The sequence below is a fragment of the Mirounga angustirostris genome, unplaced genomic scaffold (genome assembly GCF_029215605.1).
Source record: "Mirounga angustirostris isolate CCGP_5_RB_7025 unplaced genomic scaffold, mMirAng1.0.hap1 SCAF_4, whole genome shotgun sequence".
In the NCBI taxonomy this organism is placed as follows: Eukaryota; Metazoa; Chordata; class Mammalia; order Carnivora; family Phocidae; genus Mirounga; species Mirounga angustirostris.
In genome coordinates, this window is record NW_026991712.1 from 157,381,943 (window position 1) to 157,405,442 (window position 23,500).

General features: G+C 48.9%; 1 protein-coding gene across 1 annotated transcript in view; it reads right to left on the bottom strand.

The window, feature by feature from the left end:
* Window positions 1-22,409, bottom strand: part of RIMKLA (ribosomal modification protein rimK like family member A) — a 34,947-nt gene extending 12,538 nt beyond the window's left edge. The window contains exons 1-3 of the mRNA XM_045897941.2: window positions 22,159-22,409; window positions 5,787-6,017; window positions 1,487-1,573 (exon numbers count right to left, since the gene is read on the bottom strand). Of these exons, the coding sequence (XP_045753897.1) occupies window positions 1,487-1,573; window positions 5,787-6,017; window positions 22,159-22,321 (481 nt within the window). The 5' untranslated portion in view covers window positions 22,322-22,409. The remainder of the gene's footprint in view (window positions 1-1,486; window positions 1,574-5,786; window positions 6,018-22,158) is intronic.
* Window positions 22,410-23,500: the final 1,091 nt, after the last annotated feature.

Sequence of the window (23,500 nt, forward strand, 5' to 3'; positions counted from 1 at the left end):
GACTGAGCCATCCAGGCACCCCTACATCTCAATTTTTTAAATGTTTGAAAATACCATGTATTTTATTTAATTTCCATTTATTATCTGTCTTACCCTTCTACAATGAGAGCTCCTTGAGGACAGGAGATTTGTTTTGTTCCTTTCTGTATCCCCAGAGCCTGAACAGTGCCTGGCACTCTGTGGCCACTCAAATATTAGTTGAATTCTCAATTACGTATATTTTAGCACAATAAAAAAAATTAGACATCGAACTTTAGCACTGTAGCATATCTATCTGAATGGCATTAAGGGGCCCACCTTGCCCCCCAAACTCATTCCTCTTTCTCCTCAACAGGAACCCTTGGTTCCCACAGGTTGCTTTGCTCACACCTGCTTCCATATGTTCGCTTACTTACTTCCTCCAGTTTGAATTCCACACTCCAACTGAAGTCTCCTCCTCCAGTGAGGCCTTCCCTGCCTAGTGGCCGAGCTGGCCCCCTCTGTCAGGCGCAAGCAGGCGCTGGGCCAGCCTGCCACAGAGGATGTCACCCTGCAACGCAACCGTCTCTACTCCCTGCACGCTGTAGCTTAAGAGCAGTGACCGAGTCTAGCCCATCTCACTGCCCAGTCCCTCCAGCACAGGAACTGCTCAGCACCTGTCTGTTTCGGGGGCCTCCCCTCACTGCAGATGCCCTGAGCGTGGAAGTGTGCCCCCTGGGTCGCATCAGGGAGCACCTGCCCCCACGCTGCGGGAGGACTTCCTGCTGCATGCAGGCTCCTCTCCGTTACCAGTCCCCGCTCTACACCGAGCGCTGCGGCAGGTCCCCGGGACAGAGAGGCTGGGGACCGGGTTCCCGCCCCTGAGCAGTGCCCAGCCAGCCAGGGGGAGAGGCACACGCCCTTGCAGCTGTCATAAAGGGCAGTGCTACGCTAGAGGCGTGGGCAAAGTGCCACGGAAACCCAAAGGAAGAGCGCGCAGAGAGGGAGGGGGGCCAGGGATGTGGGGGGCAGCTGGCCTTTACTGGTGAGCGGAGGTTCACCAGAGACCAGAGGAAGATGGCACTGCCAGTGAAGGGAAGAGGACAGAGGTTTAAAGAACAGAAAATACATGGTCGAGCTAGTGAAGGAGAAGTAGTCTGCAGTGGACGATGGAGAGTGCAAAGGAAGGGTGCAGCTGCAGGGCCTTCAGTGCTATGGCGAGGAATACAGACTTTGTCTAAGAGGCAACAAGGCTCTTGGAAGTGCTTGTTGGTGGAGGAGTAAGGACAGATGTTTCGGAAGGAGAGGCCGCGCTGGCACTGGGGTAGGGAGACCAGTCAGGGTCAAGTCAGGAGTCTGCTGCCGAGTCCAGGGAGTGAACGAGAAGGGTCTGACGCAGCAAGGACAGTGGGGGCAGCAAGGAGGGGACAGAAGGACAGACGACACCGCGAGCCCCGTGAGGGGGCGCCCCACTTCTCTAATCAGCAGAGGTGCGGTCCTAACGGAAGCCAGGAGGAGCAGCACTGACCCCGATGTCCTCGCGTGCTCTTCACCACGACCGGGTAGCCGAGGGGCTCAGCTTCATCGATCATCTTGGAAAAGTCTTCGTGCCCACCTGCCAAGAGAAGGTGAAAGTCAGTGAAGGTCAGGCTGAGGCTCGGGAGTGGTCTGCCCAGCACGGCCCCCTCTGTGCGAATTCTTTCAAGGCCTCATGTTCCTCCGATTAAAGCAATTCAAGCCCAGTCCATCCGACAGACATGTATCTTGCACCTGTAACGTACGTGGGAGTAGAGAGAGAAGGAAACCCACACTGATCAAGTACGTGAATGTGGCAAAGGCCTCACAGGCTTGAGCCCACGTAATCCTCCTAATAGCCCTATAGGCAGGGCAGGAATTTTTCCCAGTAAAATGGCTGTGGTTCAGCCAAGTGTTAAAGATGAAAACAGAACCACGGTGAGGCTGTGTCCATCATCAGGGGCATCTGCACAAAGAGTACACTTTATCAGAAGGGAACCCCTCGGGCGCCTGGGTGGCTTAGTCAGCTAAGCGTCGTCTCAGTCCCTGATCTCATGGGTCGTGAGATCTTGCACCCCGCACTCAGTGGGGAGTCTGCTTCAGATTCTCCCCTCTGCCCCTCCCCCTACTCTCTCTCTCTCAAATAAATAAATAAATCTTTATATATATTTTTAAAGATTTTATTTATTTATTTGACAGACAGAGAGAGAGAGCACAAGCAGAGGGAGCAGCTGAGGGAGAGAAGCAGGCCCCCCGCTGAGCAGGGAGCCCGACGTGGGACTCGATCCCAGGACCCTGGGATCATGAGCTGAGCTGAAGGCAGATACTTAATGACTGAGCCACCCAGGCGCCCCAATAAATAATCTTAAAAAAAAAAAAAAACAGAAGAGAAGTCCTGCAGACAGTCTCCCCTTCGCCGTCGAGCCAGCTGCTCCTTAGCAATGTACTCAATAAATTTCTATCTGCTTTGTTCTGCCTGGGGTGGATCCTTCCACAGCCCGTGCCACCCGCCCCCATCTGACTGGGACGCCCCACATTCGGGAGCCCAGGACTCTCCCCGGATTCTCCGAGATCCCTCAGTGGATTGGCTCCAGTACTCCTTGGGGAACTGATGACTTCCAGGGGAGGTTGCTCCTCAGTGAGGATCCGAAGCCCCAGGGGAAGCCGCCAGACTGCCCTCACCCAAAAGGGTGAGGAACTTCCCCTCCTGCCCTTTGGAGGGATCCTTCCCTCCCTCTCCTCTCTTTTCAGCCCTTCAGCGGTCTAACCCCAGTCTTCCTGAGACAGCTGAAGGTCTCTGGCCAGGGCAGCTCCCCATGCGGTCTCGGACGGCCCGGGCCTGTGAGGACAAAGGACCCTTTTCCTCTCCTCTCACGCTCCATCCCCCTGAGGTCTCCAACCTGAGGTGCAACTGGCAGCAGAAGGTCGTCCAGAATGAATCCACACACACTAGGGACTCAGTTGGGACCCTTTCCTGATGCTGCCTGACTCTCAGCCACCTTGCTTCTTCAGCCCCCTTTTTCCCCTTTGTTTCCTCAGATCCAGCTGCCATCTTGATCTACAGGCAAAAAGGGTATCTACATGTCTGAGTAAATCCAACAATTCCATATACAAATGACGATTCAACAAGGGTCCCACCCATACCCTTGGAGGATCCCCTCCCCCTAAATCCCATGGACCTGGCCACCAAGGAATTTCATTCAAATCTCAGAACCGCTTGTTGATATAATACCATGCTCTGGTCTGTAACTGCACAGAACCCCTGATGGACGACAAGGTTAGGCAGGGACAGCATAGCCCATTCTCCGGCATGAAGAAGCCACTGAAGACGAGACCTCTGCCCAAATGCCAAAGATTTGCCACTATCGATTGGTCAGAGGGGAATGTAGAGACTGCTTTTAGGCAACAGGCTTGAGCAACGGAAGCCTGAGTAAGGTAAAAGGGCCCATAGTGACCCCCTGGCTGAATGCAAATAGGCTTGTTAGGTCACCTAAAATATCCATAAGCCCACCAGTGGGCTACTTGCAACTGGGCACAGGAATGAAAAAAGGAAAATTCGCACGTTCCCATCCCCTCACACTCCCCCTTAACTACAGCTCCCCACCACTACCTCCTGGCAGACAGTCTCTCCTTGGCTGTCCTGCCCACTGATCCCTTGCAGTGTTCAATAAACTTTTATCTCCTTAAAAAAAAGGGGGGGACTCCCAACTTCCTGACATCCACTGACATATTTAGCTCCTCTCTAGCTATCCTTTTTTCCTTCCCTATAAAACAGTGAAAGAGGAGTCCTTCTTATCCAAGGCCATTCCTGCACCTGGGCTTTAGACCCCTTCCCTCTCAGCTCCTCGGGGATCTTGCACCATTAAGTGTACTCTCTCTGATGGGTCTTCAAACCTCCCAGTTCCATTTTATTTTATTTTTTTAAATGATTTATTTATGAGAGAGAGAGCGTGAGCAGGAGGGGCAGAGGGAGAGGGAGAGAGTCTCAAGAGTCTCCGCACTGAGCTTGGAGCCTGACATGCAGCTCAACCTCACGACCCTGAGATCACAACCTGAGCCGAAACCAAGAGTCAGATGCTTAACCGACTGCGCCACCCAGGCACCCCTCCATTGCCATTTTAAACACGCTGGGTTCTCTCCCATCTTTGACAAACAAAATCCCTATTCCTTGCCCCTGCATCATCTCTTAACTACAAGCTTGTATCCGTACCATTGAGCTACTCAACCAGGTTTGCATTTTCTCACTTCTCATTCATCCCCCCGCCCTTTGACAGTTTGGCTTTTCCCCCATCACTAAACTGAAGCTGTACTCATCAAGTCCCTGTTGCTAAATCCAACACGCATCTCAGCACTCCTGTTACTTGTCCTTTCAGAACCAGACAACACTTTTAATTATACCATCCACCCTGGAATGTTCTTTCCATTGCATCTGTCACCTCTTCTTTCCCTCCTCACCTCACCAGCTGTTCCTGCTTGCTTTCCTGTGTACGTTCCTCTTCCAGACCTGCTCTCTGAAGGGTTCTCTCTTGAACCCTCTCACTGAATTTTATTTTTTATTGTGGTAAAATATACATAAAATTTGCCATAAAAAGGTGTCCAGTTCAGCCCTCTCTTCATTCTATATATTCTCCCTGAGCAATCTCATCCATTCTCGTGACCTCACTTAACGTAATGAAGGTTTCCAAATCCACTTCCCTAGGTTACACCTCTCTCAGGAGCTCCAGATCCACTTATCTGCTGCCTACAGAATACTCTTCCTTGCTTACACTACAGATGCCTCAAAAAGAACGTGCTCAAACTGAAATCCTCTCTGCCTGATAACCCCTCCCCCCCCACCCACCAACCTGCTTCTCCTCTCCCATGTTTCTAGTCTCAATGAATGTTTGCTTTCACATCTGGCTGCCCAAACCAGAAACCAGAGTCCCTCTTGATTCCTTCTACATTCCTCATATCCAGCCAGTCATCATGTCCTATTACTGCGGTTTCCTTCGTAATTCCTGGATCTGTTCATTTATCTTCGTTCTTACTATGGCCCCTCAGTTTAGACCATCATGGCTCACTTGGGTAGCTTAAAAAGCCCAAGCCACATACCTTATCTCTACTCTGCCCTTGTCTGATGCCTTCTTCTTGGTGCAGCCAAGGTGATATTCTGCACTCCGATCAGGCCACCTCCTTGCTTAACGCCCTACACATCTCAGGATTCACCCTAATCTGCTTCACATACCATATAAGCTACTCTTACATCTCTACTCCATCTCTTGTACATCTACAGACCACTCAAAATACCACGCAGCGGTCACGTTCTCACTCGAGTCTAGGTCGATCTATATTCTGCTCTCCACTTGGGTTACCCCCCTGTCCCGGCTGCTCCCGCCGGATAACTTCAGCTGAGTCTAGCTATTCTTGCTTTCAGGAAACCTCCCTCGCCACCTCCGAAGCTGCATGTGGAGCCGTCCCGAGTGTCCCGTACCACCTGGCACTAACGCATCCTGGCACCGCCCTGGCGCTGCCTGTCCACTCGCTGTCCCCCGCCTCTGATGAACCGGGGGGGCCTTCCGGGCCGGATGCGCTCACTTACTGCTCCAGCCCAGCGCCCAGCTCGGGAGCGGGCACATGGTGCGCAGAGCAGGCACGCGGCATCGGTGAATTACAGCCACAGGGAGCGACCGCGTTGAAGACTCGAGATGCTCAATCACCTGACATGAACAAATTCACACTGAAAACCAACAGGACACTAGAGCGCTTTGGCAGGAGAGAAAAGACAGAGACGCAGGTGGTTCGGAAAGGTCTGTTCCAAGCCCAAGGAGACTCACCATAGGAGAAGGTGTCTGGCATGGGAACCCCATGCCCAGCCAGCTCTTGGAAAGTCCAGAACTTGTTGACGCAGTTTAAAATGCTCTGTGGGCGGTTGACGAGGCGGCAGCCCAGCTTCTCCAGGTGGCGCAGGACCGTGATGTCGCTGTCCGACTGCACCGAGGGGGTGGGCACGCGCACGAGCACCACATCTGGGAAAGTGGTGAGCGCCTTCTGGTTCAGCTGCAGGCCTGCAATCGAAGGACAAGAGTGAGCTCTGTGCTGGCCTAGTCTCACCAGCAGAACTGGTTCCAACCGACTCCTCAAGACTGAACCCAGCCGACAGCCTTGAAAATGGCACTGGAAATCCTGTAGTAACGAGAAAGCTACAGTCAATGTCACACTCCACACAAATGGGCAGAGCATGATTATGAGGAAACACAAAAGAACGAACAGAAAAAGAAAAAAGAAAAGCAGCATATCAAGAATAATCCAAGTTAGAAGAATCCACAGGGGATAGATAATAGAGCCCCGCACCTTGCTTCCATGTACCTCTAGTATTACTCAAAGTGTAGTGGGTTAGGAGGCTAGAAACGTCACGAAAAGGAAGCAGTGCAGCTCACTTAAGGAACCCTTACTAGCCTTGTAGGACTTAACCTTTAAAAGTCTGTCTGGGGGGGCACCTAGCTGGCTCAGGCACTATCGCATGAGACTCTTGATCTTGGGGTCATGAGTACCAGCCCCACGTCGGACACAGAAATTCTACTTAAAAAAAAAAAAAAAAAAGGATAAAGATCTGTCTGGAAAATTATGTAACCACTTAAATGATCTTTATGAATATAATGAATGCAAAAATGCCAATAGTAAGTAGAAAAAAAAACAGGACACAAAGTGATAAATACAAGTTAGAAAAGACAAGAAGGAAATATAGCAACATTCTAAGAGTGGGTAATGGGATGATGGGTGATTTCCTATTTTATACTTATCCATATTTTCCAAAATGTCTCCAAGTGCATGCTGCCTTTATAACAACAAACAAAAAAATCTTCAAAAAAATCAATCTACTAAAAATCAATTCCGTATCAAAAAGTAGAATGCATCCAAAGACAACCGGTCCCTATGGCGAAAGGACTTGTGTCTGTATTACACCGGTAAACCGGGAGTATGAGCTTGGAGTGAAGACTCGTGGGACCAGGAGTTCAGTCTCCAAGAATCTGTAGGGCTTCTATGCAGAAGACTTACTTGGCTTATCTTCTCCAACCCCAAGAGATACAGCTATCCGTGAGCATTGTTTTGTCTGTCAGTTCACTCCTGTATCTCCAGCCCCTAGAACAGTGCCTGGGGCACGACAGGCACCTGATGTTTGCTGAATTGTTCAGAAGCCACAGGGAGACAGATTTGGAACCCTGGAGATGGAAATGGGATGGGGAGGGCAATTGGAAGTGAGTTCAGGGAATTACGTGGTCAGTTGTAGGGAACCTTTTTAAAGGAGTATTTAAAAGGCTCTAAAGAAAACCTTTTAAACAGTTTCAGAACCATCTTATATATAGGCTTTAACCTCAGTGCCTTCTATTCTGTAAGCGATGTGCTACGCAACCAGATAATTCCGAGAACACAAAAGATGCTGATGAAAAGTTACTATTTCTCCATGGGGAGGATGAATTATGTCAGTGCAAAAACACGAAGCAAAACAAAACAAAAGGAAGCAAACAAAGAAACCAAAACCACAAAACTACTATATGGATCTAACTTGTAGTTTCCCCCCATTCTAGATGTTCCATCAATTGAACCAAAGGGGGCAGGTATAATCATTAAGATACACTGTTTCCAGTACTTCTGAGGACAGTGTGAGCCCGAGGAAGTGGAACATAATTCTCAGGGATGACTTATAAAGAGCATTCAGGTTATCTTCACTTTGCCATCAGAAAACAGCATCATTTATATAGGCTTTCTCCTTTGCCCCTTACAGCCCCTGGGGAAAAGAATATATAAAGGAGAAAAAAAGCAAACCCTGTATTAGCATCCTCAAAACCCATAGGAAAAGAAAGAAAAGTATTCCAGTGGGTGAGAACGGTGAGTAAACACTCAGGGCAGAAGCAACAACAGCCCAGGACGACATCACGGGATGCGGTAATATGTGCAAATCTGCTCTGAAAACTCTCCAGAGCCATCCACATTGGGGGGGGGGGGGCTGGCATCACCACGGCACACACACTCCACTGAGCAGGGGGGACAGCTTAGGGAGGTTTGCACCACCTGATGAGAAAGATGGCTTTGCAACAGAAAAGTGACCTAGAGAAATGAGAAGCAGCAGAAACGTCTGACTTTCAAATCCCAACATGAGGCCACAGACGAACAGTTAAACTTCTAAATGGGAAGAAAAGAATTCAGTCGTTTCTGGAAATACCAACCACAGGTGGACGGAGACAGCTCAGCCCCAAGCAGATTCACAGACACCTAGGAAATCTTACCAGAAGTTCATCTCTCTTCTCCAAAGGTAAATCTTTGGGCCTGGCTCATTCCAACTGAAGCCTTCAATAAATGAAGAATGGAATGGGTTAAAGCGGAGCCGGGAAGGCTCTACACCACGCGGTTAGACAGGTGTGGGCTCTGGCTGGGCCGGCTGTCAGCTGTGTGCCGAGGGCCGGGACAGGCTCAGGAGCACATCTGCACAGCTAGCTCCTCCTCGGCCCGTGTTCACCGCTCCAGCATCCGTGCCATGCGCATCCTCGCCTGCTCTCTTTGCCATCTACCCCTAGGGGGAATCACCATTTCTAGAAGTAGTAGACAAGAGGCGGCCTCTCTTACGTGGCTTCGGCACGAACAGCAGATGCACACGGCCATGGCCAAGAACAACTTGGGTGTGAGGATGGCTCTTGGCAAACCTGCTCCTGAGTTCGGAGCCCTTGAACCACTTAATAATGGCTCCCCCTCTCCCCATTCACATCTGCTCTCAGGAAAGGACCTCATGAACTTAAAACAGGATGCAGCTTAAATGTGTCACCTCTCCCGGAGTCCTTAACATTTCCACTGCAATCTATGGGCCTAGAGCCAAGGGAATGAAGAGCCGATGCAGGACATCAGGGCAGGCAGGACTCTGCTGGCTGTGGGTGGATGGAGGGAAAGCGCTCAGCAATGAGAGGCTCGTGCCCTCAAAGAACAAGGGATTTCATGTGACTAAGTACCCAGTGCTCTTGGGCATCACCTTGACATGGGGAACAGGGCAGGAGGAAGGGAGCATAGCTGTTTCTGGAATATTATTTGGGGTCTCCCAGACTCCTACACTGGGCTTGAAATGTACTGTTTAGTTTCAAACCACCTTTTTTTTTTTTTAACTAAATCACCCTGTCCCCAAACAGATCAGTTGGATAGTGAAAAAGATCAGACCCCAAACTAATTCGTACAGTGACCAATGGCCAACCCAGTCTAAACCAACTGTTTGAAGCTACAACAGTATTTTCTCCATATTACTTCTAAAAAGAATAATCTACTTTCATGGTTCATTATATTCTGATATGCTTTTGAACTGTTATTTATATTTGGAAATATTTTACTGCATTAAAAACAAAACAGAAAAACGGGACAACTTTTCCCAATGAACTGGGCCTGCTCTTTTCTAACTCATACATCAGGTTAAATTACGTTAATTCTACAAAACTAGACTTTTCGCGTTGTATGTACAATAGCAAAGAAATGTACTCTATAATACAGAGAAATAGCTTTAGAAAGAAGCAAATCATTCTTGGAAAGTAGAGCTCTAAAAATTCAAAACCAGAGTCAGCGGTACAGACATTCAGATCTGAATCTGGTGAGCACTTTTATTGAGCATCTGTTGTATTTTAGGTACTTTGCTAAGACCTTTCACATATATTATCTCATTTAAATGAAAAATTTCTTGGGGCACCTGACTGGTTCAGTCGGTAGAGCATGCGGCTCTTCTTGCTCTTAGGGTTGTGAGTTTGAGACCCACATTGGGTGTAGAGATTACTTTGAGAAAAGATTAGGGACGCCTGGGTGGCGCAGTCAGTCAAGCATCTGACTCTTGGTTTCGGCTCAGGTTGTGATCTCAGGGTTGGAAGACTGAGCCCCGCGTCAGGCTCCCTGCTCAGCTCAGAGTCCGCTTAGAGTTTCTCTCTCCCTCTTCCTCTGCCCCTCCCCGCTCTGCGCTCTCTCCCTCTCTCTCTAAAATAAATCTTTTTTTTTATTAAATTAGATAAATAGACAAAAGATTTCTTGTCATATGGATCCCTGCAATAGATCTGACTTTAAAAGTCTCCACAATTGGGAGCCTGGGTGGCTCAGTTGGTTAAGCGACTGCCTTCAGCTCAGGTCATGATCCTGGAGTCTCCGAATTGAGTCCCGCATCGGGCTCCCTGCTCAGCGGGGAGTCTCCTTCTCCCTCTGACCCTCCCCCTTCTCTTGCTTCTCTCTCAAATAAATAAATAAAATCTTTAAAAAAAAGTCTCCACATTGACAAAGAACTGATATGTAATGGGTCATCACCCTCCCGACCTGTGCTGTGCACACACACACACATACACACACACATCCCGGCTTCACAAGAGAAAGCTGTAGAAGTAAACTGGTTTCTCATGCACTAGGAAAAAACCTTCAAGCACAAAGCAAGCGGCAGAAATAAGAAAATCACAGGACCCGATAGCCCGGTGGCAAGCAAGGCCCTCACTTCCAGCAGCTTTTAGAACCCCTCTATTTTCACAGGATCATGTGACAGTGGCTGGCAGGGAAGCTCTGCAAGTTGTCAGAAAGGAATCGACCATATAAATAAAGTAAGTGGATAACCCACGGAGAGCTTTGTGTTACCTTGTTGTGTGATGAGGAAGATGTGCCCTTTGGAACCTGATCTGGCTCTCATCTCAATGATGCTCTAGGTTTTCCCTGGTTCCTTTCTATCCTACACTCACTACTTTCTCCTAAGGAAGTTATTTTTATTTTTAATGAGTACATGCTATCACCACTCCTCCTTCCCTTTAAAGTTCTTTGTTGGGGTGCCTGGGTGGCTCAGTCATTAAGCGTCTGCCTTCGCTCAGGTCGTGATCCCAGGGTCCTAGGATCGGGTCCTGCATCGGGCTCCCTGCTCAGCGGGAAGCCTGCTTCTCCCTCTCCCACTCCCCCGCTTGTGTTCCCTCTCTCGCGGTGTCTCTCTCTGTCCTCCACCTCATTAAAACCCAGTCATTCTGTGGCCCCTTCTGTTCTCCACCAACTGCTGTCTTCAGGCCATTTAATTTACTTCAACCTTTACTGAACTGTTGGGATGAGTCAGACACACTATGAAGCAGGAATACCACGCTGAACCAGGTGATCTCTGCCTACGAGGAGCTTAGTCTCCTTACGGACATATAGACACAACTTAAATATTCAGTCCGTCACTCAACCTCTCTGTTCAGCAAATATTTATTTAGCACCCACTCTGGGCCAAGTCCAGTGTTAGTTCGGGGGTCCCCAGAAGCACTCCCCAAGACAAGTGCAGGATGTTTATTATTAGGGTGGTAATTTCAGGAAATGGAGGTGGGAGAGTAGAGGAGGCAAGGTGACAAATACAGGGGGTGTTCTCAAGTGAGGGACCCCCCTCGGCAACTGGGGCTTACTCATGATAATAAGAAATGGTTTAGTGCCCATGCCTGTTATCCCACCGAGGGGAGAGGAAGGTGGCAATTGGTAATTTTTGTACACCTGCTCTTTGGTTGCAAGCTGCTCCAGTGGCGTGATAGTAATTTCCGGGCCCTTCTGGCTTGCCATGCATATGTGGACCCCAGGGACATCAAATGGTAAGGGCAACAGGGACACGGGAGGGCCACAGCAGCTAAGGAACAGGCGCCATCTTAAAGGCTGGGCATGGGGTGGAGGGGTGATCCCTGGAATTGAAGAAGAAAGACCACACACAATTGTGATGAATGCCGTTGATGCTCTGTGCAGAGCACCTGGGTGTTAGGCAGTTATCAGTCTGGTTTGGGTAGTGGGTGGGGAGAGGAGGCGACTGATTCTAACACAATGTGAGAAGTGGTCTAACAGGCATAAGAATCGGGGTTCAGTGATGGCAGAGGAGGAGGGAGCAGTTAGTGATAATCTCTGAGAGAGAATCAAGGAAAGTTTCAGAAAGGAGATGTTGACTCATGGTGCCTCTGGGCCCAGAAGAAATGTGTAAAACGAATCAATGTATAATGTCTACCTCTCAGAAAGAAATCCATGGTCAAGCTCTGGCATCTTCGAAGCCCTGAGCTGAGGGATATCTCAGGGTGAATGTATTTACAAAGGCATGGAAAGAGGTTGGGTTGACTTGAGCTGAAAGCCGATTATGGTGAAATGGATAAAGCACTGGCCTCCAAGTCAGAGACTTGATTTAATTCCTTGTTGTCATTTAACAACTTGGCAAGACACATGTCTCTCAGGGTGTCAGTTTCCTCTTCTGTAAAACAGAGGAGTCCCAGAACTTGGAAACCATCTCCCAACCCCCGCCCCACCCTCCACCTTACCAACCCGAGCTTCCTCGAAACCATGAAGACAAAGCTCATCCAAGCCCTTTATCCCTTTCTTGTATCGGTCACCCAAGACTCCAGTCTCCAAGGCCACCTCATTTCGCTAGAGGCTAAACCCCACCTGGCTCTGACATTGTCTTTTCTGCTCCCATCTTCCACTCCTTCTCCCCTTCACAGTGTCCTCCGGGACTCAAGGGGCAGCAAATCCCCTATCCTTGACCTTTCGGGTGAGTGTTCCCTTCGCCTTCTTTTCCTGAGTGCAGCGGACCCCCGGCTCTCCCCAGTAACACTGCTTCCCGAACGTCCCTTCCCAGTTGTGGTTGTTCTCTCTTCCTGGCCCCTGGGATTCCTGAGCCTGCCAGTGGGAGAGATGCTCCTTGCTCCTCGCTGTGGCTTCCAGACCATCCTCCTCTCCCTCCCCTAAAACTCCCAGTTTGATTCTCATCCCATTGTACATCACTCCACTTGTGCAAGTCATCCAGGGACCCCAGCTACCCACCTCTGTCCCTGGAGCTTTAGCTCCTGACTCACTGGTTCCCCACGCTGTCAGAGCTGGTGGTGATTTCAATATCCTTGTGCAGAATTTGTCTAATGCCCAGGCCCGTTTCCTGACCTCATTTCCTCCAAGAATGCTGTCCAGCACCCCATCTCAGCCACCACTCTGGGTTACATTCTAGACTTAACGCACTCATCATAATTCCAGTCTCCAATCAGTGTCTCCTATCTTTCCAGCTTACTCTCTCTAGTACCCCAACTCCAGCCAAACTTTGACCCCAGGAACTACCATGCACGGGTCCCCGTCTTTTCACTGTCCCTCACTTACCCTTCTAATCTATTTAAATTCCGGAGTCAAAACACCATACCATGCATCTTCAAACCTACGGTACATCCTCAAATCTTGCACCTGTTTCTTGCTTGGCTAAACCACGCCGTTAGACCAATCCAACTCTGCCTACTTCGTGTGCCCCACTGTGCAATGGAATATGGAGAAAAGAATACATAAACCTGCTGACTGGTCTCAAGGGCATCCTCCCTGCCACCTGGCAAGCACCCTATTTCCCCGGGGACATTCACTCTCCCTGACCCTAGACGATTTCACTTTCTCTTCTTGCTACTGCCTCCCGCCTTCTCCCTCTTCCTATTAAAGGAGGAGAGAAAGAGAAGAGGTGAGAAACTGAAGCAATCAGAAAGGAACTTCTCTACAAGCTGCCACAGCACTCTGCCCACCTGCCAGCACCTGGCTCATACAGGTTACTTTCTCTCTTATGAGAATGGCTGAAGTGTCCTCGCTCCTAGCTCAGGCCAGCTCCTGGAAATATGCAATAGATCCCAACCCCTCCCACTCATTTAAAACACTGCTCCAGCAATTCACCTCTCTCTCCTGCATCATCAATTTCTCTCCACTGGATCACTCACGTGAGCATACAACATGCTGTTATTTCTCTTTTCTTCAAGAAAAGCTTCTCAAACCCATCTGCCCTTTGAGTAATGTCTGAGTCAGCTCAGGCTGCTATAACAAAATGCCACAGACTGGGTGGCTTAAACAAGAGACATTTATTTCTCAAGATTCTGGGGACTGGAAGTCTGATAGGGCTGGCATGACTGGGTTCTGGTAAGGGCCCTGTTCCTGGCTTGCAGACAGCTGTCTTCTTGCTGTAACCTCAGAAGGCAGAGAGAGAAAATTTGGGGGAGAAACACAATTCCGTTCATAGCAGGCTATCAATCCATTTCGCACCTTCCCTTTATAACAAGACTAAGTGTGTATATTCACTGGTTTCCATTACTTCATGAGACTTCTCCTATCAGGGACACCGACGCTAAGGCCACCATTGCTAAATCCAATGGTCCATTCTCATCCCTCAACTGACTTGATCAACCAGCAAAACCTGAACACCGTCTGATCACATCTTCCTTCCTTAAATACTTTCTCCACTTGGCTTCCAAGACACCATTCGCTCCTGGATTTCTTCATCCCGTATACTTAGGATTCTTTGCTGGCCGCTCCTCTTCCCCCCAGCCACTAACTGGAGTGCCCCAGAGCTCAGTCCCTGGACCACTTCTCTCTCTCTCTTTTTTTTAATATTTTATTTATTTGAGAGAGAGAATGAGATAGAGAGAGAGCATGAGAGGGGGGAGGGTCAGAGGGAGAAGCAGACTCCCCGCCGAGCAGGGAGCCCGATGCGGGACTCGATCCCGGGACTCCAGGATCATGACCTGAGCGGAAGGCAGTCGCTTAACCAACTGAGCCACCCAAGCACCCCCACTTCTCTTTTCTATCTGTAGTCACTCCCTTGCCAGGTGTATGGAGAAGCTTCTACTTTGATATCATCAGGCCAGGGCTTTCTCCTGTATCCCCAACAATATGAAATTGCCTACTTGACATTTCCACTTCGATGTCTAATGGGCATCTCGCACTAAGTCCTGATCCTCACCACCTGTCCAAACCTACTCCTACATCCTTTCCATATGGGTAAATGGCAAACTATTCTTCTAGCTCCTCAGGACAGACACACTGGAGCCCTCCTGTCTAGTCTCTCCTGAACATCCAACATCTGATCCGGTAGGCAAGTCCTGACAACTTTGTCTTCAAAATTTATCCAAAATCCAGTCACTTTGCACTTCCTCCTCTGAAATCATTCTAGTCCAATAATTCTCTCTCACCTGAATTGCAGCAATGACCTCAGCGATCTCCCTGCTTCTGCCCTTGCTGCCATCAGTCTGTTCTCAACACTGTGACCAAAATGACCCTGTGACCATTAAGGCAGATCATGTCACCCCTCCACTCAAAACCCTTCAATGGATTCCCAGCTCATCCAGAGTAAAATACAAAGTCCTTCCATGACCAGAGCACCTGGATGGCTCAGTTGGCTAAGTGTCCAACTCTTGACCTCAGCTCAGGTCTTGATTTTGGGGTTGTGAGTTCAAGCCCTGTGTTGGGCTCCACCCTAGGCATGGAGCCTACTTAAGAAAAAAAAAAGATCCTTCTATGACCTACAAGGCCCTATACAATGGCTCTTCTCCCCCTACCCTCCACTTCTCTGACCTTCTTTCCTAATGCTTGCCCCTTGGTTCACTCTGCTCTGGCCACACACTGCTTTGCTGCTCCCTCTTGTCTATTCTACTCTAATCCTGGATATCTATTTTCTTAAAGATTTTATTTATTTATTTGAGACAGACAGAGGAGAGAGAGAGAGAGCGAGAGAGAGCACATGGGGGGGGGGGGACAGGGGCAGAGGGAGAAGCAGACTCTCCACTGAGCAACGAGCCCGATGTGGGGCCCAATCCCAGGACTCTGGGATCATGACCTGAGCTGAAGACAGCCGCTTAACCCACTAAGCCACCCAGGCACCCCTAATCCCAGATATCTAAATGGCTTACTCACCTCCTTCAGGTCTTTACTTGAACATCATCTCCTAGGTGAGGACCACCCTAGCCACCCTATGCAAAATTGCATCCCCTCCCCTACCTCCAGAAACATTCTATCCTCCCATTCCCCTTCCCTGTTTTTTCCTCCTTAGTCCTTTTCACCAACATATTATATATTTTACTTATCTTGTTTATATCCTCTCTTTCCCATCTAGACTGTAATTTCCTGGAGAGGCAGAGATTTCTGCCTGTTTTGTTCTGGTACCTAGAACAATACCTTACACAGGTAGCAGGTGATCAGCAGGTATTTGTTGACCAAATGAATGAATGAAATCTTAACAATGAGGATGGAGACTGTGTTCTTACTCTTCATTCTATTTCCAGTACCTAGCACAGTGCCTGGCACAGACTGGACAGGCAACAGCTGTTGAATGAGTAGGATGGTTATGAAGATTAAGGCACATAAAAGATATGGAAGCATTAATAACAGAGTTACAGAAATAAAGGACCATTATTCTTGTTAGTTCCTCAATGCAGAGTAACTTAAATTTATCACTTTCTCGTGGGGGGGGGCGGTCTTCTTGAGTTATTCTTTAATAGTTAAAGATCAAATAGAAATAGACTGTTGAATCACAGACCTGTACCTCTGAAACAAATAATACATTATATGTTAAAAAAAAAAAAAAAAAAGAAGAAGATAGCAGGAGGGGGAGAATGAAGGGGAGGAAATTGGAGGGGGAGACAAACCATGAAAGACTATGGACTCTGAAAAACAAACTGAGGGTTCTAGAGGGGAGGGCGGTGGGGGAATGGGTTAGCCTGGTGATGGGTATTAAAGAGGGCATGTTCTGCATGGAGCACTGGGTGTTATACGCAAACAATGAATCATGGAACACTACATCAAAAACTAATGATGTAATGTATGGTGATTAACATAATTTTTTAAAAAATCTTAAAAAAAAAGAAATAGATTGAAAACTTCAGATCATGTTGTAGGTTTGTGTTAAAATAAGGTCAAGTCTCTCAGTGAAGTGGGCAAAGTGGCGCATTTACCCCCTGGAGAAGGGGGTGGAGTGAGGTAAGGCTAGCACTGACCTGCCTGGATGTCCCTGGACTCCCTGCTAGTAAGGGGAGTGCCAAGGAGGAGGTGTGGATGGATGGGAATGACATGGACCTCTCTGGTGCCTTCCACCAGGCAAGCCTAACAAATTTGGTACAAGTGTTATGGTAGCAGCAAGAGGTGGTCCAGAAATCTGTAAGTAAGACTTAGATCTACTAAGGATCTACTGGTTCTAGAACTTTTTCCAACACAGTTCATGAGGTATCCCTAAAAACTACTGTTAGAATCATAAACCACACATCCAATCCATCCTCAGTCCTTGAGATTAGCCCACGGATATAAACGTGGACCCACGGGGTAAAGCATATCCATTCAGTGCTCACATCAGCTTAGAAACAGTATATGGTAGATGCTTCTAGCCACTCTCTGACTTTTCCACTAGTCCTATATGATGGCTTATTCAGATTACAGGGTGTCAGGCACAGGCCCTTGGCAGAGAGCGAGATCAAAGATCAACCTCTGTGCCTTAGGTTAGCATGGTATCCTTGCCTACTAGTGCCTCCTTGCATAGCAACGGGACTCCTTCCCTTCTCCATGAGGCCTCTGTTGTCTCCTGGAAGGCTGCGATATGACCTTTTCCTCCAATTCAGTTAGGATTCCCCCCACCCAAACATTTAAATCTTACTCAGCTGATTACTGCAAAGAACCAAGGAAAAGTATCCCAGACACCTTAGTTTAAAGAACCTGACTTAGGGGTGCCTGGGTGGCTCAGGTGGTTGGGCATCTGACTCTTGGTTTCAGCTCTGGTCATGTTCTCATGGGTCCTGGGATAGAACCCCCCACATTGCGCTCTGCGCTCAGCAGGGAATCTGCTCGGAAGACTCTCTCCCTCTGCCCCTCCCCCCACTCACAGGTGCACACCCCCCTTCTCTCCCAAAATAAATAAATAAATCTTAAATAAATAAATAAAAATAAAATAATAAAGAACCTGACCCAGAATTTGCCATATGGCCACCAAGGTTTCAGCTCTGAAAGGAAGGAAGGGAATGCTGAATCATTCCGCTCCTAGGAGACAAACTGTTACACACCCTCATTTCCAGGTCAGATGCATTTTTTCGGTCTTGATGTCTATCCCTGAGTTTGTGACTATCCTTGTTTCCTGAGATAAGAAATTGTCATTGTAAAGGCCTGTGGGTGGTCAAAGAACTTAATTTGCCCTGGTGATTCTGGCCTCATAGAATGGCTCATCACAGAAACATTCACACATCCAAGCATGATCTCCCAAACAGAACCTAATTAGGGTAAAAGTCTCCTATGCTTCATATTAGCCTCTCGGGCCCTTCACTCAATCATCCAAAAATTAACTGCAAGCCTACTGTGTACCAGTTATGGAGCATACATCTGAGGGATCCCCAGTCATTTACGGGGAGAGAGAGAGAGAGAGAGAGAAGATAAACTTTGTAAATAGATAAATTACAATAAAATATGATGGATGTTATTTTAAACAATGTTACTTGGCAGCAGACGGGAAAGGGATTGCCTGAGGGAAGGGGAGGGGAGGGAGTTCAAGAAAGACCTCAAAGAGTCCAGTGATGTGAGCTGAGGCTGAAGAAGGAATACAAGTTTGGCGCGTGGTGGAGAGGGAGCCGCACCAGATGGGCACCCCGGGCCGGGGAATTCAGCGCATGGGGTCTGGTGAAGTCAGGGCAGGCAATGCATGGATGGGTGGAGTGGAGGAGAGGAAACAGGTCTGCTGAGCCTGCAACTCCTGAGTATTGGTCCTGACAGCCACCCAGTGCCCTGTGCCAGATACCCGACTGACGTTTATAAGAGTTAATTTGTAGAAAGCACCCCGACACCTTCCCGGTCGTATTTTGCTTGGACTATTACTGTGTTCATTTGGGGGACATATTCGCCACCACCCTAGCCCACGGGGGAGACTAATTAAATATTTGCTGAACGAATGAAGAACTTGTGGTTTCTAAGAAGGAATGGAGGTAGACAGGACTCTCATGATGCCACATCCTGCAGAATGGCGAAGGGAAAGCATTCTCTGCAGGATTGCTTCGGTCACCGGAAGGTCATTCCGCTCTTCCCTGCGGCCATTCCCACTCATCCCATCCAAACCCACGCTGGGGCGGCTAGATCACTCATCACAAAACCTTGCATTTGCACGGCATCTTCAGCTTACTCGTATTACCTTGTTTACATAACTGCAATCTTTAAATCCCAAACTTCCCATCTCTTGTATGAATCCTATTTCCAGATATAACCTGGATTTGGGGTCCCACTAGCCTCCACAGAAGGAAGCTCAGGAGGTCCTGCCCATACTGTCCCAAACGGACTCCTGCATCGACCCCTGCACTAATTTTGAGAAGGAATGAAGGGAGCAAGGTATGCATGCAGACTTTGTGAAAGGGGTGCCTTAACTTCCTGAACTTTAAAATCACTTTGCGGGCACCTCGGTGGCTCAGTTGGTTAAGCAACTGCCTTCAGCTCAGGTCGTGATCCTGGAGTCCCAGGATCGAGTCCCACATTGGACTCCCCACTGAGTGGGGACTCTGCTTCTTCCTCTGACCCTCTCCCCTCTCATGCTCTCTCTCACTCTCTCTCTCTCAAATAAATAAATAAAATCTTTAATAAAATAAAATAAAATCACTTTGCGAAGTCACTGTCTAGCCTCAGTGTAATTCCACATCCACGGAAAAAGGTACCATGGGCTGCAGATGCCCTCGCACATACTTATCCCACATCTGGAGCTGGGAATTAGATCAGGTCTCGAACTGTCTGCTAACTAGCTGGATGGCACTGAGTAGCTTTGAGCATCAGGTCCTTTATTAGTAAAACGAAAGGGTCAGGATGGATGATCTCAAAGGCTTTCCAGCTCTCACCCTCAATAATTTGCAAATGGGAAATGGCATTAGTAACTATTTCTGTATTTCAAAGCCAGTTAAGTTCTAGAGTTTATTTCAGAGGAATACTTGGCTCAGCAAATTGCCAAGGCTTTTCTATAGTTTGACGATAGAGGAAACTGGGAAATAGAGCGCATATCTTTATTCACTCAAAAATATTTATTGAGTGCCTATTACTGCAAGACACTGTTCTAGTCATCGTTACAGCACCGAACAAGCAAAGGAGCTCACTCTTTGCACGGAGCTTACTTCTTTGTGCTTCAATTAATCCAGCCCCATGACAAATAAATCTCTTCACTGCTTTGGATGGCAGAAATAGTGACCTGATAGGTTTGTTTTATGTGTCATGAATTGTGTCTGGCTATCTGTGAATTAGCAAAAGATTAAACTGCTTCAAAAACTGCCTGTCTTCAGTTTCTCCAGCAACTAATAACTAGGTATAATTTCTCGTAGTTTAAAAAGAAGTAACTTCTGGTTTGTGAACAGATTGAGATATATTCACACATGAATTCCCATAAAATTTTAAGACACTAAACAAAAGGGTTTAAATGTTTCCTGCAGCACTGAGAATATAATTTTCTTTTTCTAGGACTGACTCTTTAAAATGGTTCGTTTGTTTTTTTAATTTTTTAAAAAGTAATCTCCACGCCTAATGTGGGGCTCGAACTCATGACCCCAAGATCAAGAGCCACGTGTTCTACCGACAGAGCCAGCCAGGCACTCCTCAAATGCGGTTTTAGATACAAAACAGAAAGAATTTCCCTACTCTTTCACAGAATGCAGTATGGGTCTAGAACAGGAATATGATGTGGAACTTCAATTACTATATCTTTAAAAAGGCATCTTTACAAGCTGTAAAACAAAGAAATAAAACGAAGAGTTCTACTGACGCTGGGGGTAGAAAGATGTATATGCTAGGTCTAGATCAGTAAAATATAACATCACTCCATTGAACAATTTTAGAGCTAGAAGAACCTTAACCCTTAGTTTTATATAAACAAGAAACCTGAGATTCAAAGACATAAAGTGACCTGGCCAGGGCAAAGTCAAGATACTTGTTAGCAGCAAAGCTGTGCTAAGGGGCACCTGGGTGGCTCAGTCGTTAGGTGTCTGCCTTTGGCTCAGGTCATGGTCCCGGGGTCCTGGGATCGAGCCCCGCATCGGGTTCCCTGCTCAAACCGGCGGGAAGCATGCTTCTCCCTCTCCCACTTCCCCTGCTTGTGTTCCCTCTCTTGCTCTGTCTCAAATAAATCTTAAAAAAAAAAAAAAAAAAAAAGCTGTGCTAGGAATCCAGGTTTGCAGACTGCTTGTTCAGGAATCCAGTTCTACATTAACTAATTGTTAAGAGTTTTAGCAAATCAAGAATAGAGAGACAGTACCCCTTACAGATGACACACTGTTTCTAAACATAGGGCACCTAATGCTTGTAGTCTATTTCTCCAGGAGGCTATACAGTCTGATATTACTTATGAAGGGTTTGGGTAAATTTATGGATGAAGCATCTAGTACAGATACATTAGACACAGGTCATATTCAAAATCCCTATAAGTAACCTGTTCAGAATTTGGAATCCCTTTCCTCTGCTAAAGAAAAGTAACAAATTATAAGCTTATCTGACCAAGTATGGTTGAAATAGTAAGAATGATGTCCCAAAAAGCACCCTGAACTGGGCCCAAATTCCCCCCACCCCCAGTCCCACATCTGATCCCCGCAAAGTAGCTGGCTTACTTCCAGAGTGGAGGCTGGAGCCACTCAAACTGCAGGCTACAGGGGGTTCCTAAACCAAGGATTCCCATCGGAGACTGCTTGCATTAAAGATAATTAAGAATACCTAACACATACTTAACCTTTTGAGGTCAGGGTCACAGATGATAACCATGTCTTACTCAAAAATGTCTCTTGGACACAGCAGTGGAGAAATATGAGACCAGAATGGTCTGCACCTGAAATCTTGGCTTTTCTGGAATCAGAATTCAACACTTTTAGAAAGGAGGATGAGTTTAAAGAAAATCCATCAACGGTCTACTCTCCCACTTACACACTCAAGAGGTGACTCCAAACATAAATTTCTCCCCTTATATAGGTTCCTAGTTTGGGAATGATATTCTATAGTGCACTATTGATGCTTACACACTCCTGGAAAACTTTTAGAAACATTCATCTTAATGGCAATTTCGTAAACGTAGTAAGGGTTTCTATAAAGCTATACTGACAGGGTACGGATGCGAGCAGAATTGCAAATTTGGGGTTTGCAGCTTGATTTTCCTCGGACCTCCAGGCGGCTTCAGGCGAATTCGAGTTCCTCCCAAAACAAAGTCCCCTAAGTACACGGAATCCCGTTCTCAAATCTTGGCCTCAGGGCAGACGGCGGTGGTCAAAGGAAGCTCTCAAGGTTAGGGGCTTTCTCCAACCCAAGGAGAGCTCGCGGGGAGGGCGGCTGGTCTTGGGGGGGGGCGGCGAAGGAGACTTGGCTGGAGGAGGCCCGGCTGCGCGCGCCCACCGGCCGGCTTCCGGGGACCCCGGCGCGCCTCCCCGCCCTCCCGGGGCCCGCCTCGCTCACCGAGGTGGCCGCCGACGACGGTGACGGCGATCTGGTCCATGAGCACCGCCCGGAAGCGCACGTCCTGCTCGGAGCAGCGCTGCCGGAGGGCGCGCAGGATCTGCACCTGCGGGTAGTCCTCGCGGATGCGCCGGTCCGTCAGGAACCAGAGCTGGGAGCACATGGCTGTCAGGGCGGCGGCGCCCGGCGCGGCGCGGGCCCCCTCGACGCCCCGGGCCGCTCGCTCGGGCTGGCGGGCGGCCGGCCGGCCGGCGTCCGGGGCGAGCGCGCGCCGCGGCTCCGCTCCCGCCGGTGCGCCAGGCGCCTCTGCAGCCCTGACCCAGCGAATCTGCCCGGCCACTCAGCGCCGCCGCCGGCCCCGGCCAGCCAATCAGCGCGCGGCGGCGGGCGCGGGCTGGCCGCGCGGCCAGCTGCAGAGGCGGCCTCGGCGGGCGGCGCCCGGGGAGGGGCGGGGGGCCGGGGGCCTGCGGCGGCCGGGGGAGGGGCGGCGGGCGGGGCTCGGGGCCCCGGGAAGCCCGTGGGCCCGGCCGCGGGAGGGTATCCCCGCCTCGCCCGGGACCCCCCCGGTGGGCGTGGCGCCGCGGGCCGGGGTGGGGCGGCGGGAGCGGCCCGGGCGGCGGCCCGCGGGGCGGACAGGATGTCCCGGCTCCCCGACTAACGATGCGCAGCGGAATGCGTCCCAAAGGCGGTCGCGAGCATTCGGGGCCGAGGGCACCGGTGGGCCCCAGCAGAGTCCGGAGTAGAGCCTCAGGGACGTCCCAAGGGGGATTCTGGGGCCTGGCGAAGGTCACCCGGCTAGGCCCCCAGTTGGACCCTGGCCTCGGAATTCTCTGCGGAAATCCTGGCCTGGAGCTGGGGGTGGGGGTTGAGGGGAGTTGGGTTTTAGCCGCCTCCCGTTCGGATAATTTGAAGGTGCATTTCTCAGGGTCTCAGATTTTCTTACACTGGACAGCACCTCCTAGTTTGCGGCGCTTCTGGGCCTCAGAACCTCAGTGTGATGAAAACGGGTCTAAGACTCCTTTTAGAAGGACTACTGGCTGGTCTCCCCCCCCCCCGCCCAGGCCGTACGACTGAGTCATCTTTAAATACCGTCTTTGGTCCTAGCCAATTGCAAATTCTGCCTGCGAACAATGTTTGAAGCCAGATCCTTTTTAAATAACTGCAAGACTGAAGTTAGCCATCTTTGAAGATTGCATTTGCTCTTCCAGCTCATTAAAATAAGTCTTTTTCTTTCTTTCTTTTTTTTTTTTTGGCTTAGGGAAGTAAGAGTAATTTCAATGCAGACCCAGCAGTGACTACTTAGAAACCCATTTTAAGATGTCTCAGGTAAAGTATAGGCTTC